Source organism: Vipera ursinii (genome assembly GCF_947247035.1).
Source record: "Vipera ursinii genome assembly, chromosome: 3".
Classification (NCBI taxonomy): domain Eukaryota; kingdom Metazoa; phylum Chordata; class Lepidosauria; order Squamata; family Viperidae; genus Vipera; species Vipera ursinii.
Genome location: NC_139516.1, coordinates 151,554,495 through 151,573,446, shown reverse-complemented (window position 1 = coordinate 151,573,446; position 18,952 = coordinate 151,554,495). Strand labels below are relative to the sequence as shown.

Genomic DNA, 18,952 nt, shown 5'->3' with positions numbered 1-18,952 from the left:
AGACTTGATAGAAGTCTTAGCTGTCGAATCAATATACTCTTGGAAAGTGCTTTTTGAACATTTCCATCATAGCACTCAAGAGTATTTCTCAGTATATATTTGATGCATTTTGCTGTGGCAATATAATGATCAACAGATCATACTTTATTGAATAAAGTAACTAGCATGAGATGGCAACGCTCTTTGTTTTCTTTACGCTATTGTACAGATGTCTATAAGAAGAATAGTTTTAAAAACCCAATATCAGTGATTTTGATATTACAAATGAAATAGTTTATGTTTCTTATTTGTTGTTAAAAATGAGTTGGGTTATTTCTACGGATAATTGTTTCTTATTTTAAGAACAGAATAATGAGCAATGTACATAATTTTGCTGGGATATATGATAAAGAAAATGTTTAAATTAAAGTTAAATCTATATTTTATGAAAGGCAGCCATGTATTCAGACAGTGGGCGACAGTTTCTCAGTTTAGCACTTTAATAAAACAAATGATTTCCAGCAATGACTCTGGTACTAGAAGTGAAAAATACAGATTATGACTAGAGCTGTCATCTTCATAAAATCATAGCTACCAACATTTCCGCTTTCTGTCATTCTCTCTCCGCTCCGTTTTTATTTATCTTGGGAGGTCAAAGGAAAAGATCAAAATTTGAAACAGGATGCTAGTGAGCTTTTCCTTTCAACAAGATGTATGTTGTCAGACTGATTTATCGCCCCCCCCCCTTAAGTTGGTCATTGTCCTCTGTAGCTTAAATGCTTTGATAAATAAACTGGGACTAGGCTTTAATTTTAATTACACAAGAATGATAGGTTGGCAAATTTACTTCAGGATTAAAAATGTTATTTATTGATGCATGTAGTTCTGCATCAGTAAGTAACATTTTTAATAACAGAAATTGGTACCAGAATATCTGTTGCTAAGCAATGTGGTTGTAACATGTGACAGGACTGCAACACTAAATTGCAGCAGTCCTGTCAGTCATCACTGCTGTTGTTGAGTGAATCCCACTGGTCATTAGGCAAGGTCCCATCTGATCCAAGCCACTCCTGGTTTGAGCCCTCCAAGCCCTGAGCCTGGGTAAGGGACTACACCCTCTTGAACTCCCTCCTGTTCACCTATCTCCCCCCCATCTCTACCCTTTTGCCCACCCTGCACAGTGGCACTCCTAAGCGATGGTGCCCTCAGCTGAAGTAGAGGCCAGTTACCCAAACAACACAGCGGCCTTATGCTCTGCCAACGCTGCTGTCCCCAGCCAACCTTCGCTGTCTTCTTCCTCCTACTGCTGATGAGTCAGGCTTGATGGGAGGCAGCTGCTGGTTATGCCAGGCCTTTTTTTCTGAGGCTGCACGCACGCTTCTCCAAATGGCGGATGACCTTCTTGTGAGCTTCCAGAAGATGTCAGAAGTCTTCAGAAGCCTATCAGAAGGTTGTTTACCATTTGGAAAAGGGAATATGTGGCCTCAGGAAGAAGGTCCAGTACAGCCAACAGGTGCCTTGTGTAGAGCCAGGCTGAGTGTGCCTTGTAAGTAGCAGGAGGACGAAGACAGCAAAAGGTCTTCTTGGTGGCAATTTCATAACACGGATTACCATGGGTCCAAAACTACTCTATCTACATTTGAGAGAATTCTAACAAAGAGCCACACAGAACTTACTTTTCCAGTGCCACGGCAATATCGTGGAATCCCTGAGCAGTGATGTTGTTTTTGTCCCATATAACGGTTCTGTATGAAAATGGAAATTATGGATTGACTGATGAAAATGTTGAAAACAACCCTACGTGCATTAATGTTACACAAGTATTTCCAACATCTGAGTTGAGAGGAAATATTGCAATAAAAAAACCAAAATAATACTTTTCTAATAAAAGCATAACATTGAGTTAAAGTAAAGAAGCAACAAAAAAAACCCAAAGTAATAATAACCAGCAAGGATCAGTATCATTATAAACATCTCTGCAAGCCAAAAAGATGTCAAAACAAATTATTGGCTTCTGAAATTAAACAGAGTTTAATCCTGAAGCATCTCAATGGAAAAAGCTTGCTATAGAGCTTTAAAAACTCCTGAATGTGAAATGGCTTCAATTGATCAGAGGCCCTCAAGTATCTTTTCTTTCTTTTTTTATTGAAAAGTTTTACAGTACATTTTAAAAAAAACCTTCCCTCCCCCTCCCCCCAACTTCCCCCCACCTCCCCATAGAGCCCACCCTCCCCTCCCCCTCGACTTCCCAGAGCTGAACACAGGGTATCGCCTCTAAGAAACTTGAACTAGAATATGCTAACTATCTATGAATACACTTAAAATCCTAACACACTTTAACTCCCATTAGACACAGCTAAATAATAATACATCTTGTTAAATTCTAATACTCATTCATATGCTAAATGAAAACATCCCATCCCTAGGATGGTGGGGAATGGCAGAAGGTGCACAGACAGAGGGCCATATCATCACCGGGAGTGTCATCTCCGCTCTGTAAAAGCGGTGAGACGCTCCGACCCTCTGTTCTCCCCCGGAGGACCCGGGAGCAAAGGTGCGCCCCCTCCCATGCTAAGGCTGGTCTACCTGAATGCAAGGTCCGTAGCTAACAAAGCCCACCTCATTCGTGACCTAGTGGAGAACGAGCATGCGGACCTGGCTTGCATCACGGAAACCTGGCTGGGCCCAGAGGGTGGTGTTCCTCTGGTTGACCTCTGCCCGCCAGGTTTCCAGGTGCTGCACCAGCCTCGGGCTCATGGGAGGGGTGGGGGAGTGGCAGTTATCATCAGGGAATCCCTTAGCCCGCGAGAGACCACCGTCCCTCAGATGGTCGGGTGTGAGTCTCTCCTACTGAGATACGGCCCAGGGGCGCAGTTGGGCCTGCTGCTGGCGTACCTACCACCTAATCGTGCAGCGGCGGCCCTGCCCGAGCTACTCGATGCCCTCTCAGGGTTGGTGGTTGAATTCCCAAGACTCATGGTCTTGGGCGACTTTAATCTACCGTCCCTGGGAGGATCGTCAGAACTGGCTCGGGAGTTCATGGCTTCCATGGCGGCCATGGACCTGTCGCAAATAATTTCTGGACCGACTCATGAGAGAGGCCACACCCCAGACTTGGTGTTCTTGTCTGGACGGTGGCGTGATGATATCGGTGGGGGCACCACAACTGTTACGCCCCTGTCATGGACCGATCACCACCTCCTGCGGCTAGACTTCCCCCTTGCCACCCCCCACCGTGGGTGCACGGTGCCAGTCAGATGGTACCGCCCTAGGCGCCTAATGGACCCTGATAAGTTCCAGGCAGCGCTTAGGGACACGCATGCACTCCCTGCTCACAGCTCGGCGGATGCCTTAGTGGAAGCCTGGGAAAAGGCAGCCACGGAGGCTCTGGACCGAGTTGTACCCTTGCGGCCTCTGACCCGGCGCAGATCCCAGCGAGCCCCATGGTTCACCGAGGAGCTCCGGGAGATGAAGCGTCGGAGACGGGGCCTAGAGAGCCGTTGGAGATCCAGCCGATCCGAATCCGACCGATTGCGACTAAGAATCCTCACCAGGTCTTATCTCGCTGCGATAAGGGTGGCAAAATCCAACTATTTTTCCACCCTCATCGCGTCCGCAGATAATCGCCCGGCTGCCTTGTTCAGGGTGACTCGCTCCCTATTAAACCAAGAGGTGAGGGAGGAACCCTTGCAGGGTCGAGCCGAGGAATTCGGTCAATATCTGCTGGATAAAATTGCTCGGATTCGAACTGGCCTGGACTCCAACTGGGCTGAGATGGAAGAACAAGACATGGACAGTCTTGTCGACGTCATCTGGGATGAATTTGATCCTGTAACTCCTAAGGAAGTGGACAGGATTATGAGAAGGTTGAGCTCCTCCACATGCTTACTGGACCCGTGCCCTTCCTGGCTGGCCTATGCAGCTCGAGAGGGGACACGTGGATGGTTCCTAGCAGTCATCTCTGCTTCTCTGAGTGAGGGTCACTTCCCCACCGCCTTGAAGGAGGCGGTGGTGAGACCTCTCCTCAAGAAGCCCACCTTGGACCCATCCTCTTTAAATAACTTTCGTCCAGTCTCCAATCTTCGCTTCCTTGCGAAGGTTGTTGAGAGCGTGGTGGCGCACCAACTTCCTCAGATCCTGGATGAAGCGGTTTATCTAGACCCGTACCAATCGGGTTTCAGGCCGGGCTACAGCACGGAGACGGCATTGGTCGCTGTGATGAATGATCTCTGGAGAGCCCGGGACAGGGGCTATTCCTCTGTCCTAGTCTTATTAGACCTCTCGGCGGCTTTCGATACCATCGACCATGGTATCTTGCTGCGACGCCTCAGGGGACTGGGAGTGGGAGGCACGGTTCTGCGTTGGTTCTCCTCCTTTCTCCAGGGTCGCTCGCAGTCGGTGCTGACAGGGGGACAGAGGTCGACCCCGAGGCCTCTCGCTTGCGGAGTCCCTCAGGGGTCGGTCCTCTCGCCTCTCCTGTTCAACATCTACATGAAACCGCTGGGTGAGATCATTCGCAGTTTTGGAGTAGGGTTCCATCAGTATGCTGATGACACCCAGCTTTTTATCTCAACTCCAAACAATATCAGTGATGCCCTAGACGTGATGTCCCGCTGCCTGAAAGCGGTCCGGGAATGGATGGGGAGGAACAGGCTTCAACTGAACCCGGACAAGACTGAATGGCTGTACGTTCCGGCAAACCAGGATATTCAGAATGTCCCATTGCTTAACATCGGGGACATGTTACTACCCCCTGTTGATAGGGCCCGCAACCTGGGTGTCCTCCTAGACTCGCAGCTCTCCCTAGAAGACCACATAGGAGCTGTGACCAAGGGGGCCTTCTCCCGGGTTCGACTAGTTCGCCAACTACGGCCTTATCTAGACCTGGATTCCTTACGTACCCATGCCCTTGTGACCTCTCGCCTAGACTATTGTAACGCTCTCTACATGGGGCTGCCCTTGAGATCCACTCGGAAGCTTCAGCTGGTGCAAAGTGCGGCGGCACGGACACTCTTGGGAGCCTCCCGATACTCCCATATCACACCTCTCCTCCGTGCGCTGCACTGGCTTCCGGTTGCCTTCCGAGTGAAGTTCAAGGTGCTAACAATGACATACAAAGCCCTACATGGCATGGGTCCGGACTACCTACGGGAGCACCTTCTGCCGATGTCAGCACCCCACCGTCCTGTGCGCTCCCACAGAGAGGGCCTCCTCAGGGTGCCACCGCTCAAGGAATGTCGGCTGGTGGCCCCCAGGGGGAGGGCATTCTCAGTGGGTGCGCCGGCCCTCTGGAACAGTTTACCAACCGAAATCCGGATGGCCCCCGACCTCCGTACCTTCCGTCGCGACTTAAAAACTTTCCTGTTCCAGCAGTCCAGCCTGGCATGATAGCGTTAATTGGGGTCCCAGTTTGTTTTCACTATTGTTTTTATTACTTTTTATTGTTCATCTGTATACCTTCCTTCCTCTGTACACCGCCCCGAGTCCCTCGGGAGAAGGGCGGTTTATAAAAACTAATAAATAAATAAATAAATAAATTTATTCTGAATGTAATCAATCCATCTTCTCCATTCCGGAACGTATCTTTGTTGCGAGTGATCTTTCAAATATGCTGAAATTTTTGCCATTTCTGCTAGGTTCAAAACTTTTAGAGTCCACTCTTCTATAGTAGGCAGATCCTCCTTCTTCAAGTATCTTTTTATTTATTTTATTTTATTTTATTATTTTATTTTTACTGCACTGAAATCATATAAACAGGAGAAAGCAGTCCTTTAATCACTCATTCCCCAAACCTAAACCTGCTCAAATGATTATTGGCAATGGTGTCCAAAATTAAATTAGTTGCTATAGAGGATAGGCACAAATAATTCCTCAATTCATTGTTTTCTTATATATGGGAAAACAGAGGAGTAAAAATGGGCAGGTCTAAAACTTTTCTATGTGGTCTATTCAAATTTATCTTAACTAAGGAATTTTTCTCCTCCTTCAATAAAATTATGAGATTATGAATTATGAGACCATGAATGCAAAAACAATCTGGGGTAGATCTTTTGAATGAAAGGGGGAATAGAAACCAAAAGGAGTTACTCAGCACTAAATCACAATTTATTTTTTCCAAATTGGAGTATCTTGTACACTGTTTCAACTAGTAATTTGAAAACAACCACAGGGTTTTCACAAGAATCTGGATTCATTGAATATGAACCAACAAGTTAAAATGATGCATTTTAAAAAATCAATTACATTGATCACATTGCTGTTTTATATGCTATTTTATTGCTGTGAAAGCCTTAAGAGTCTATAAAAGCAGAAAAACAGGTACACACACACACACACACAGAAACACACACACATATACGGGGTGGGCTCAGTGGGTTAGGACGCTAAGCTTGTCGATCAGAAGGTTGGCAGTTTGGCGGGTCGAATCCCAAGTGCCACGTAACAGGGTGAGCACCTGTTACTCATCCCAGCTTGCATGTAAAAATGCAAGTAGAAAAATATGGACCACTACGGTGGGAAGGTAACAGCGTTCCGTGCGCCTTTGGTGTCTAGTCATGCTGGCCACTTGACCATGGAGATGTCCTTGGACAAGCGCTGGCTCTTCGGCTTTGAAACAGAGATATATTGATGATGACAATTATGTTAATACAGATATTCAGTACCTGAGTTTGGTGTTTATCTGAAGAGCCTTTGCAAGCATCTTTGCACTCATGTCACCCATAGCATTTCCACTAATATCAATTTTTGTAAGAGATGTATTGCTGCCCAATGCATTGATAATGATAGTAATCTCTGTTTTCAGTTTAGAATCTGCTAGGGAGAGAGACTGCAAAGGCTGGGAAATAAGAAGATAATATCACTTTTTAAAAATCTCTTTTCAAAATCTCAGATCAATTCAAAATAAAATCCAATCAGATGTGCATGAAATCCCCAATAATGTCCAACAAATAATATACAAATAAAATACAGAACGAGGTCAAGAAAAAATGGTCATTATAATATTGTGTTATATTATCTTAACAGATATAAGACACAGACCTGTTTAACCAGATGAACTGCAGTGTTGTCCCAAAATGTTTGTCATAATGTGTCACATTTAAATTGTTATGGGACTTTTAAAATAATTAAGATCACCTTTACCTTGAAGTTAGCAGTCTTAATCTCACAGGCAGCTTGCATGACTTGACATTGTTCAGCCCCAAATATGAGAAGATTGCAACAACAGAAGTCTCATTTGCAAGCTTTATGAATGAATGAATAAACACAAATCAAAAGGAAAAAATATAATTCTTCTCTATTTAACTCTGAAAATAACCCATTAACCGTTCTTTTAAAAACATGTTTATATGCTGCAGACTTCCTCCTATACCAAAGCCATAGCTGAGACCTTGTAAATTTTATTTTTCTAATCTGGTCTTCTAATAGTGTCTGCTTTTTTCTCCAAAACAAACATTGCTGTTAGCAAAATTTCCATTGTTTTGGCAGTGAGCACACGGATGTCTAAAAGGCTGGAATCCATCCAGTTATAGGCTGCCTCCTCTTCTCTAGTTGCCTATTTTTCTTCTAAGGCTATTTTAGTTTGTTTTATTGTAATAGGAGGAGAGGCACAGCAGCATTTAGCTGTATATCACTAGAGAAAGAAGTAGACCAGGACTTGTCTAAAGTGATGGGTGCCAGAGGCCTGAGAAAAAGGCAGCTTCAGAAAGGCACTGGACTATTGTTTCTTCTAGTATTGCTGTATCCTGTAATGACTTACTTCTCAAACACTGGTTGATGTTCGGGGCAATAACCATCTCTCTCTCTCTCTCTCTCTCTCTCTCTCTGTGTCTTTATTATTTTTATAAACAACTAAAGCTGGTGAACATATCTGAAACTCCTTTCTCTTCCTATTTTTCCCACAACAACCTGTGAGGTGAGTTGGGCTGAGAGAGAGTGGGTGGCCGAAGTCACCAAAACAGAACTAGAACCCACAGACTCCAGGTTTGTAGCCTAGTGCCTTAACTATAGACCAAACTTGCTCTCTGAAATCCTTTGGGGAATCCTGAAGAGGGCATCCGTTGCCTAGCAGATATGACAAATGAATAAAGGTCTCTTGATAAAGCTGTACCTTGGCTACAAGAAATACAGGGTAGCTCTCAAAAGTGACTTGCTTGATGCACTTTTTTATCTATAGAGAATTGACAGGCAGGTTGCATAAAAATTGCAAGAACATTACTTATATTTAAAGGTGGCTAAACCCACTGCTTTAGGTGTCTATCAAAAACCGTGTCCTCCTCCAGCTGAAGCTCCACCCCTTGTGCAATTTCCACCCCTTGTGCAATTGTTTTTCCACTGGCACGAAAATTTAGTAATCACTGCATCTTAATCTGTTAAGACATTATACCACTAACTTCCTCATTAGAGGCAGAATAGAAACCAGCTATGAAGACAAAGCAAATTAACACATTATGCTGACAGATTTTATAATGTTTCATGGACAGAAGGAAAGCATATTAGACTGGTTGCCTAGATGTGTTCAAAATGTGGCAGGGCACACTACTTATTGCATAACAAAAAATGTCTAAAAATCCAGTGCAAATACTGAAAAATGCAACAGCAATTAAGAGGGGTTCCTTTTTTCCCCAACAGCACATGCCATAGGGATAAAAACTGAATTGGAACCTAAATTAAGAAGAAAAAAAAACAAGATTGTTGCAGTTTTTTGATAGCTTAAAGAAAGATTACTATCTCTTGCTGTCTCCATACAACCTTTAAGTGAGTTATTAGACACTAACTTGGAACATTATGCAAATTAGAAACCCACTGGACTGCAACTGCATAATTGAAATGCCTATACTTGGTACAGAAATGCAAACATTTTAGTTTAAATGACGGCAACATTCATTTGCCTAATGAATGCTTCTTTGTACATAATTTAGAAAGGATTAAGTTTCAGATTGCTATGGTATTTGGGAATGGTAGCAGTTTAACTGAGATGCTTCCAAAATAAAATAATAAGAGGTTCCTCTTTCAATGAGTGCAGTAGAACGTGTTTACTGTATATGGCAAAGCACATTTAAACATTAAAAAAATATCAGTAGAAAATGTAGGCTTCACCCTCATTATGGAAAGTGCATATGTGATCAGTTTTGATTTTTTTTTTCCATATTACATAGATCCTCTGGATATGTGCTCTTTTTTCTACAATCCTGCATGCCTATTTTTAACACGTTTTCTCTGCTTCTATATGTCTCTGAACATTAATGCTGACTGATCCACATTTGCTATCCTGAAAGATCACAGTATCCTTCATTATCTGGTTCTCTTTCCCCAACAGGATTAGTTATTCTGTTCACCTACAGGTTAATTCAATGTAAATCATAGTAGGTATTAATCTGGGCCCTGTATATATTCTCTGATTATATTGATTTGATAAATTAGAGAAGAATGCTAGAGGTTAAAAATGGTAAATTCATATGAGCAATATTTTCACATATTATGATAGCTTAATAAAACTCAGCGATATGTTATGATTCATTAGGTGACATTAAATAATAAAAATACTTACTGAATCTTCATCTTGAATCATCTGTACTAAATTATCAAGTACAGGAGACAGATTTCTAAAGAAGGCAGCAAGCAAGAGAAAAAAGTAAAGTTACTTACTTGTCTTATATATTTTTATTTTTTTAAAAAAATGAAAAAATGTCTTACTTGGATTTCATGTTGTTAAAATTTTTGCCCAATGCCAAGTGTCTTATTGATCGATTTTTACTAAGCCAGATTATAAGTGTTGAAAGATCAGACTCAAGGCCTGTTAAGAATTAGATTGAAATATAAAATTAAAATAATGGAGAACTTTTTCAAATGAATTTGAATTAACCATACTAAAATTAGATCATATGATCCTGTTTCCAACAGTAAGGTTGTTTGGTGATACATAGTAGATAAAGAGAGTTGGAAGCCATTGAGTTGTTGAACTACAACTTCCCTGTATGTGAGTCCAATTGATTTCAGAGAGATTCTTCATCCAGGATGACAGATTTGAACCCCTATAACATTTCTTTCTAAGTTGTACAGGATTACACTAGGCATTTATATAGCATGCTTAATCATAAAATATTAACTATTAGGAAATAGACAATTTTAACACCACACACATAATATCTAAACTATCCATGAGCAGCTGGAATAATGTTGCCTAAAAACTATCCATTTTGATTTATGGTAATTAGTTTAGATTAAACTAGTGCACCACTAGGTGCACACTATTATTATCCTACATTTTGATAACTTCTTTAGATATTTTGCAAACCACAAAAGGTTTTATCAGCTAGAACCATTCTGCTTGATGCCAATACAGTCACTTTGTATGATTCATATTCTTTAAACAGTTTTCTCTTTGTACAATATTTGAATTACTGTCAATATGCTGCCTTACCATTGTCTGAAATATCAAGGCTGGCAATGTTATGAATTTCTGCTATGCATCCTTCTAAAACCTGTGCACCAGCTGATCTTAGCTGGAGGAAAAAAGAAAATATTAGATAATTTAGCAGCTAGACAATATGGAACAATTGGCTGAATTGTTACAAATATGCTTCAGTAGTTCATCTGTCCACTAATTATTAATATGTTGTTTAACCAATTTGACATTTAATAAGGCATATATAATACAAATGATAAATGCTGATTAAAAATAGTGTAATTACTGTCCTCTTAAGGAACATTCTTTTAAAAGAAAGTCTATAGCAGTTCCATAGATAGTCCAATGGTCTCCTGATCTAAACAACATTCAGGTTTGTGCCTACATACCAGTTCCTAAAGTTTTACAATCTCTTTAATCAAGACTTAATTATATTCTACATGACTCTTGGCCCCCAAGCTGCTTACCTGACACTCAGTCCATTGAAACAAGAAAAAGAGAACAAGCAGAGCCATACAATATTGCGATGAATTCTGAAGTGCAAGTATAAATCTGTACTTCAGTATACAAAATAAAGGCCTCTCTTGCATTGGGAAATATCAGGGTTCATGAGACCACCATCAGAAGAACAGTGAACAACAATGGTGTGCATGGCAGGGTTCAAAGGAGAACCCTATTGCTCTCCCAAAAGAATATTGTTGCCAGTCTACAGTTCACAAAAGACCCTGTGAATAAGCCAGAAAGCTATTGGAAGAATGTGGATGAATGAGCCCAAAACAGAACTTTTGGCTTGAATGTAAAGTGTTATGTTTGGCAAAAGGCAAACAATGCATTCCAGCATAATAACTTTGCCCCATCTATGAAACATGGTAATGGCAGTTTTATGATTTGGGCTTGCTTTGCTGCCTCTGGACCAGAATAGCTTGTCATCATTAACAGATGTATTAATTCTGAATTGTACCAGCAAATTCTATAGGAAAAAGTCAGGGTATCTAAGCAGGAATTGAAGATCAAGAAAATATGGGTCATGCAGCAAGACAGTGACCCAAAACACACAAATCGTATGACCAAATAATGGTTAAAGCAGAGGAAAGTTAATATTTTAGAAAGGCCAAGTCAAAGTCCTGATCTTAATCCTGTAGAAATGTTGTAAAGCAGGGGTGTCAAACTCAATTTCATTGAGGGCCGCATCAGCATTGCGGTTGCCCTCAGGAGGCCGGGTGGATATGGCCAGGGTGGGCGCGGCCTACTGGGTGGGCATGGCTGGAGTGCGTATGGCCTACTGGGTGGGCATGGCCAGCTCTACATCATTGGCATCAAGGGTGCCTATGGGGGCCTGGGCAGGAGTGGGACAGATCTGAGGGTTTCTGGCAGAAGGAGGGTCTCTGGGCCAGGGCCAAGGCAGCAGGGGCCGTTCCCTCATTGTTTCCAGGATGGCTTCGGGGGCCACATGAAACCACTTCACGGGCCGGATCCGGCCCCCGGGCCTTGTGTTTGACATGTCTGTTGTAAAGGGACCTAAAGCAGGCATTTTGTGCAAGGAAGTCCACCAATAACTCTGAGCTGAAGCTGTTCTGTAAGGAGGAATGGGCTAAAAAATGCCCACACTCGAACATTAACCTGTATAATTTTCCTCAATGAATAAATGAACAAATACAATGCTTCTGATTGATTTGTTTAGTTGGATTTTCTTTACCAATTTTTAGGTGTTGTGTATGGAAAGCAGATCACATTTTAGCTTATTTTTATGTAGAAATATTGACTATTCAAGAACCTTTAACCACTTTTTAGCTTCCCAGCTCTTTCCTGTTTCTCTGCTCTTGAAAAAGCTAAGCAGGGTTAGATACGGTTAGTACTTGGTTGAGAGATCACAGGAAATCTAAGGGCTGCTGATTAGGCTGTGATTTTTTTTTTAAAAAAAGGTGCCAATGGACATTTAGATTAAGATACTATCTTCTACCTAGTAAGGATGGGGTGAAGAATGAGGACAACTAACCCCAAATGTCACTTTCATAATTTAGATTTAACAATGAATGACGGTGAATATACGTGACCCAGAATAATGGGATAGAGAGAAGTTCCCAGAAGATGGGCTCCAGCATGAGTCTGAAAGCTCAGAAGACAAAATCACTAGTCCTGGTGACCAACCCGGATTGGATCCTGCTAGAATAACCATGAACACTACAAAAGTTGTTGTGGATTCTTTGGAATTATGGTGAAGTTTTCTGCAAAAATTTCATTCTACTTTGGAATACTAAACAACGAAAGCCTGTCATTTTTAAATAAATAAAATTGTACATATGCATTTGGGAATTCTCAGCCTAGTAGGGATTCCTAGAAAAGGGCAGTTTAAAAATTGGTATATTGTCCAGTTCTACCACAGGAAATAGCTGGCAGTGATCATAACTATTCTTTTGACCATAACTGTTTTTTGACCATTCATTCTAAACCTGTTATGCTGTGGCCAAATATCAGCATCCAGATCTTTATCAGCTGAAGGCATGGGAGAAAAAACTGTATAATGGATAGGCAGGAAGTGAGATGCCTAAGGGTAAATAATTAAGAGGTTGCTACTTAAGCCATGATGTGTACTTACACAGTGACCAAGCTAATGGAAGCAGAAAGAAAGAAAGGAAAAATGTTAGCACTGAGGAACTAAAATATTTTATATATTAAAATTAACAATATACAAAGGAATGAAGCTTTGGTTCAGAGTTAGTATGCTAGATATTTGTTGCTGGATATATTTGAGATGAAATCTTTTTGTATGTTTCAGTGAAGTCCTGAGAGTCTGGACAGAGAAATCTGAGCTACTGTGCTTTCTGTTTGATATGCATGCAATCCTCAATAAAGAATGGATTTATATCAATAATTAAGTGTACTTTGCCGTTTTAACTGAAGACACTAATTGCACCTGTGATAAAAAATAAGGTTTCACAATAACTTAAAGAGATCTTATTCTTAAGAATACAAGAAACAAAACAGATTTATACCAGCCAATAACTGCAAGAAAGATTTTAATTTTGCCCATGAACTTCTAAACACCTAATAATTTTTTTTAGTGCAGACTTACATGTAGAATCAAATTTTCTATCTGAATCTTTCCTATTCCAGAACAGAGTGCCATGTCTTAACTGCTGTTCATGCACACAGTTGCATCAAAGACATTCAGGTTTTGTAAATTCAATGTACTTTTAAAGACTACATATTACTTTTTAAGCATGATAACACATACAAAGTATAAGGAACATATATCTAAGGAGGGCAATATTATTTTGACATGGATGCCATTTGTAAATATTTCCTACCTCACAGTTACTCAGATCTAGAAACACCTCCTTCAAATTTTGATTACAAGCAAGACCAAGTAGGAGAGCTCTGAAAAATAAATTGGAATTATATGGAATACCACTATAAAGTTTACTAAACCAGCAAATCAGAGAAGTCATTTCAATTATATTGCTGTTCTTTAAGAATATAGTCATTTGGTGTATTATCCCTTATTTGTAATCTGAAAGGGATATGTTAGATAAATGATGCTATTTCAGGGCAAACCATGCAATGGAGAGCTAGAGAGCACTCAAGTTTTCTTCTTTATTTCATGGTTTGAAAACTGAGGAACATAGCAAGCAAAGTCTCATATGTTGACATAATGAGAAACAAATGCTATGAAAACATCATTCTGCAATGTGTTTAATTTAAATAAAGCCAAAACATTTAATATTAATTTATTGAAGTGTATTACATTTAACTGTTAACAGTACAAAAATATTCAAATACTTCAAAAAATTAGCAACTTAGAATATAAGATGGAGAAATTGCTATACTTTATAATTTATAAAGCAGAAATCAAAGAACAAATAACCTTGTACAGTAGGCATGCCAACCCACAGCCCTGGACAGCTAGTAATAAGGCCCTTCAAGATCATACATTTTTAACATTATTATGTGATTTATATAGATTAAATATATATTTTATATGCTGCCCAAGACTATTTCTCTTCATTCAATGAAGCCCAGGCAAGCCAAAAGACTGGACATCCATGCTGTAAAGTATCCCACAGGGTTTTTTCAATCTGAATTAAAGATTTTTTTCTACACAAATAATATGTTAAGTTGTCGTATTCAAATCTAGGTATAGGACTGCTTAAATCATAACCCTTTCTCCTGTGCACAGGAGTGAAGATTGGACATCAAAAGTCAAGTCAAAGCAAATTCATACTGAATATTTTACTTCTGACATTAACTCTCCATTCAAAAGCCAAATAGCTTTTCTCAAATTCACAAAATATATGGGTCATTTTCCTAACCACAGTAAAGTTGTCATAAAACACTTTCTCAATGAAACAAAACAAAGTCTTGAAAGAAAATTTTTTTTTTACTTACTTTAGAGGCTCAGGTGCAAGTTTAGTTCCTGAAAAGTTGATTTGCATTAAAGCAAATGAACTGCTGAAAAATTGCTTGAAGGATGGGGGAATTTCCTTGCTCTTTCTTTGAAGAAGAGAGATTTTTAAAAAAACACAGGTTATATTCCATAAGCTCAAAAGATCTTCAAAGCAGGGATAAGAATCCCCAGTTATTATTCATTATTTCCCATAAAAAGGCAACATTAATTATACATAAGAGAAATTAAAGAGCTACATATATTTTATACAATATTTGAATAACATTCATTAACCACTTTTAATACCTGGATCAATGATCATAGTAGGATGAATGAACTGACATGCCTGCCGTGTCAGTGTAAGAAATTAATATATTTGAGAAAATTCAAATTGATAAATCTTAGATCCAGTATTCCTATCTCTGTGTTATAGAAAAATGGCAATGTTACTTTACCATCAAAACTAAAATCCTCCATCAGTCACCATAGAAAGATGTATCCATTTTGATAAAAGGATGCAAACTGGAACTAAAATGCTCCATTAAATTCAGTACCATGCATTAGAATACATATTATAAATTCAGAAGTACATTCTCTGTACAGATAGTCTTTGTCTTACAATTGTAATGGAGCCTGCCCATCAAATTTGTAAGTCGTGATGTCATAAAATAGATCACCCATGTGACTGACCCTAATTTATGACCTTTTTTGTAGGTCATTAAGCGAATGCTGCAGTTATTAAGCAACCACCACAATCATTAAGCAAACCAATTGCTTGCTATGGGCTGGTTTTGCCGAAAACATCGTAAAATGCTATCATATGACTGTGGGACTCTGTAAATGGCCCAAACTGCATGTTGGTTGCTGACTGTCTGACATGCCATATGGCCTTGGGGGAAGGGCGGTTGTCAAAATTACAGAACTGGATTGTAAGCAGCCCTGGAGAGGTCCATCATAATTATGAATGGTTGCTAAGTGACTGGTCGTAAGTCAAGGACTACTTTTACAATTAAGTATGCCCTTAATCTATATTTTGAGATTGAACTAAGAGTTTAGTTTCTCATTTCAATCAAATCCTCCATTGTTTGCTTTTTCAAGCCAGGGGATGCTCTTTGAATGTTAGTGTGGGGTATGTGCTTCACAGATATACCTGTATCTACAAAAAAATGCCCCTGTGTATGTGTGTGTCTGAGTGGGTCTATGTGTCTGTGTATGTTGATGTGTTGATAATTTGATAAGTTGAACTATGGATTACTTGGCGTTCTCTGCGCTTGGTTGTTCTCTTGCAGATGTCTGATTACTAAGCTAGGTAACATTATCAGTGCTGTTCATAGTACTGATAGTTCTTGGTAAAGAAATATCTGCAAGAAAATAAGCAAGCTCAGAGAGCAACAAGAATTCCACCTATAGTACCAAGTTCATGCCAAAGCATAATATTTTGAATGCTGACCTGTGTGAAAAAATTGTTCTTGACAGATTTAGGATGGCAAGATGCTGAAGGCAGCCATGAAGAAGTGCTCCAAACACCTAAATCAGAAAGGAATAAGATAGTAAGTATGTTTATAAAACAATTTGGAATATAAAAGTGGGGATTCTCTATAATAAATTAATAAATGTTACCATGTCTAATGCACACTCTGTATTTGATAAATCCAGATGAATTATGGCATTTGGCTGAGCCAAAAAATTACACAGGGACTAGATGTGTGAAAGAGAAAGAAATAAGTTTAGCTTTCTTATTACTTCTATCTTAACTCCATGAACAAAAAACAGTAGATAAATAACTCATTTTTTAACATATGGACATTACAAAACAGCTTATTTTGGAAGATCAACAACCTCGATGTTAAATAATCTATCCTCCTTCATTTTCAACTAACAATGATTTTTAATTAAAATAAAATATTAAAGTACTAATCATCTTTTTTTCATCTTTTGCCTTGTATTTACTAAACCAATAATGAAAGGAAAAAAATAATTGTACTGTCATACTGTATCATTCATCTTTCCATCAAATAGCATAATGTTCCCTTATCATTTAAAGCCAAACATTGGCAAAAGCAAACAAGAGTGACATTTATTTCATCTGCAACATTTTTTTTTCTGGCTAGCATGTCCTTTTCACCTAGGTGAAATAGAGCACTTCATCAAACTTGAAATGTCCATTCTTGGCAGAAATTCTGGAAGTTGCAATTTTACCACAACTATTAAAAAAATCAGATGGAAAAAGTTTGATTTATAAAATATCAAAACTGGAACACCTACTGAAAGATCGTCACCTCGAAGAATATTTCCTGAGAGATCAAGGTGGGTGAGAGTGGTAGCTAACAGCTGGTTGGCACTCAGTGACTGTGAAAGGCTGTTCACCCCTGTAACAAAATGACCAAAATTGCTTCTTTGTCCAGTAATGAATTAGTATATTTCCTGCAAATTTCCATGACAAACTGATTGTTTTGTTCTGGACCTCATCAAAAGACTATTAGACAAAAGACTATATTATTAAAGCTATCCAAGAGGAGGCTCCAAAATTACATGAAAAAACACAATTCCCAATCTCCTACAGAAGGAAAATGATATTGTTATACCTTACAGAAACAAATAATAGTTTGTGTGTTGTTTCCGTAAGCAAAGTATAGCTGCTTCACACAAGCCTGTTTTAACAGTACTTTGAGAAGAAGCAATACTTTCTGTACAATCATCGCCTTTCAATCTCATAGGTACAAATATTAATATCAATTGATCTTCAAAGTATGTGAAACTCACAAATGGAGTCGGAAAACAATAATGAGAGGACAATGTCAAGACTGTAATTATTCAGGATTAAGTACAATACAATAGGAATACCTTCTACACTAGCTACTGAACTGGTCTAGTCTGTCCCATTAGGCTTTGATGAGTGGAAAAAAATCAGTAAGAATAAACCTAGAAGGGTATTAGCAGAGAGGGCTAATCATATGGTTCATTAACTGTTTTTACAAGTCACATTAAGGTATGTCTACTTAACAATGGTTTATTGAATAGATTAATTCCAATGAAACAAATCAATATATGGCTTGTTATATGACAAATCAGGTCATTAAATATTCTACAGGAGACGACTGGATAATTCAATACGGATATAAAGATGTTGGAAATTAGAAAAAACTCAAGAGGGGAAAAAAGAAGATAAGCAAGATTCAATGGTAATCTTAATTTGTAATAATGGTAGCTAATGTCCGGGTTTATTCGGACATTCCATCTCTTGTGATGGGGGGCGAATCGTTACCCCCCGTAGATAGGGCTCGCAACTTGGGAGTCCTCCTAGATTCACGGCTCACCCTGGAAGACCATATAGGAGCTGTGACTAGGGGGGCTTTCGCCCAGGTTCGCCTGGTGCGCCAGTTGCGGCCCTATCTAAGCCGGGATGATCTATGCACGGTCACTCACGCGCTCGTGACCTCACGACTAGACTACTGCAACGCTCTCTACATGGGGCTGCCCTTGAGGACCACCCGGAAGCTCCAACTGGCACAGAATGCAGCCGCGAGAGTTGTGTTGGGAGTTTCCCGATACTCCCATGTCACACCTCTGCTCCGTGAGCTGCATTGGTTGCCAGTTGTCTTCCGGGTGAGATTCAAGGTACTAGTCATGGTATTTAAAGCCCTACATGGCAGGGGGCCGGAGTACCTTAGGGAACACCTGCTGCCGGCGTCAACTTCCCTTCGCCCTGTCCGTTCCCACAGAGAGGGACTCCTCAGGGTGCCACCGGTCAGAGAATGTAGATTGGTGGCCCCCAGGGGGAGATCTTTCTCTGTGGGCGCCCCGGAGCTATGGAACCAGTTACCGGTTGAGCTCCGGATGGCGCCGGATCTTCGCTCCTTTCGCCGCGATCTGAAAACATACCTGTTCGAACAAGCCGGCCTGGCCTGAGGGTGGGATTGCTGGGGTTTTTATTACTATTTTATCGGGGGTTTTATTAACGTATTTATTGCTTTTATTTATGGGCATGTATTTAATAACTTTTTAATTTTTGTAACTTCATGTTTTATTCTTGCCCTGTACACCGCCCTGAGTCCCTCGGGAGAAGGGCGGTATAGAAATATTAATAAATTAAATTAAATTAAATTAATGTGTAACTATGGGTCTCTGAAAGGTCATCACTGAATTTATAGACATGAATCCTCTTGCATCCATGTCCATTAAAC

General features: G+C 40.0%; 1 protein-coding gene across 3 annotated transcripts in view; it reads right to left on the bottom strand.

Annotated features, from left to right (window-relative positions):
* CARMIL1 (capping protein regulator and myosin 1 linker 1) overlaps window positions 1–18,952 on the bottom strand; it is a 144,274-nt gene that overhangs the window by 34,875 nt on the left and 90,447 nt on the right. For all 3 annotated transcript variants that reach the window (XM_083359140.1, XM_083359139.1, XM_083359141.1), the window contains 10 exons: window positions 17,034–17,137; window positions 16,389–16,466; window positions 16,219–16,295; window positions 14,771–14,875; window positions 13,693–13,762; window positions 10,400–10,481; window positions 9,673–9,772; window positions 9,527–9,581; window positions 6,642–6,814; window positions 1,656–1,724 (listed from right to left, as the gene is read on the bottom strand). In XM_083359140.1, coding sequence (XP_083215266.1) covers window positions 1,656–1,724; window positions 6,642–6,814; window positions 9,527–9,581; window positions 9,673–9,772; window positions 10,400–10,481; window positions 13,693–13,762; window positions 14,771–14,875; window positions 16,219–16,295; window positions 16,389–16,466; window positions 17,034–17,137 — 913 coding nt within the window. The remainder of the gene's footprint in view (window positions 1–1,655; window positions 1,725–6,641; window positions 6,815–9,526; window positions 9,582–9,672; window positions 9,773–10,399; window positions 10,482–13,692; window positions 13,763–14,770; window positions 14,876–16,218; window positions 16,296–16,388; window positions 16,467–17,033; window positions 17,138–18,952) is intronic.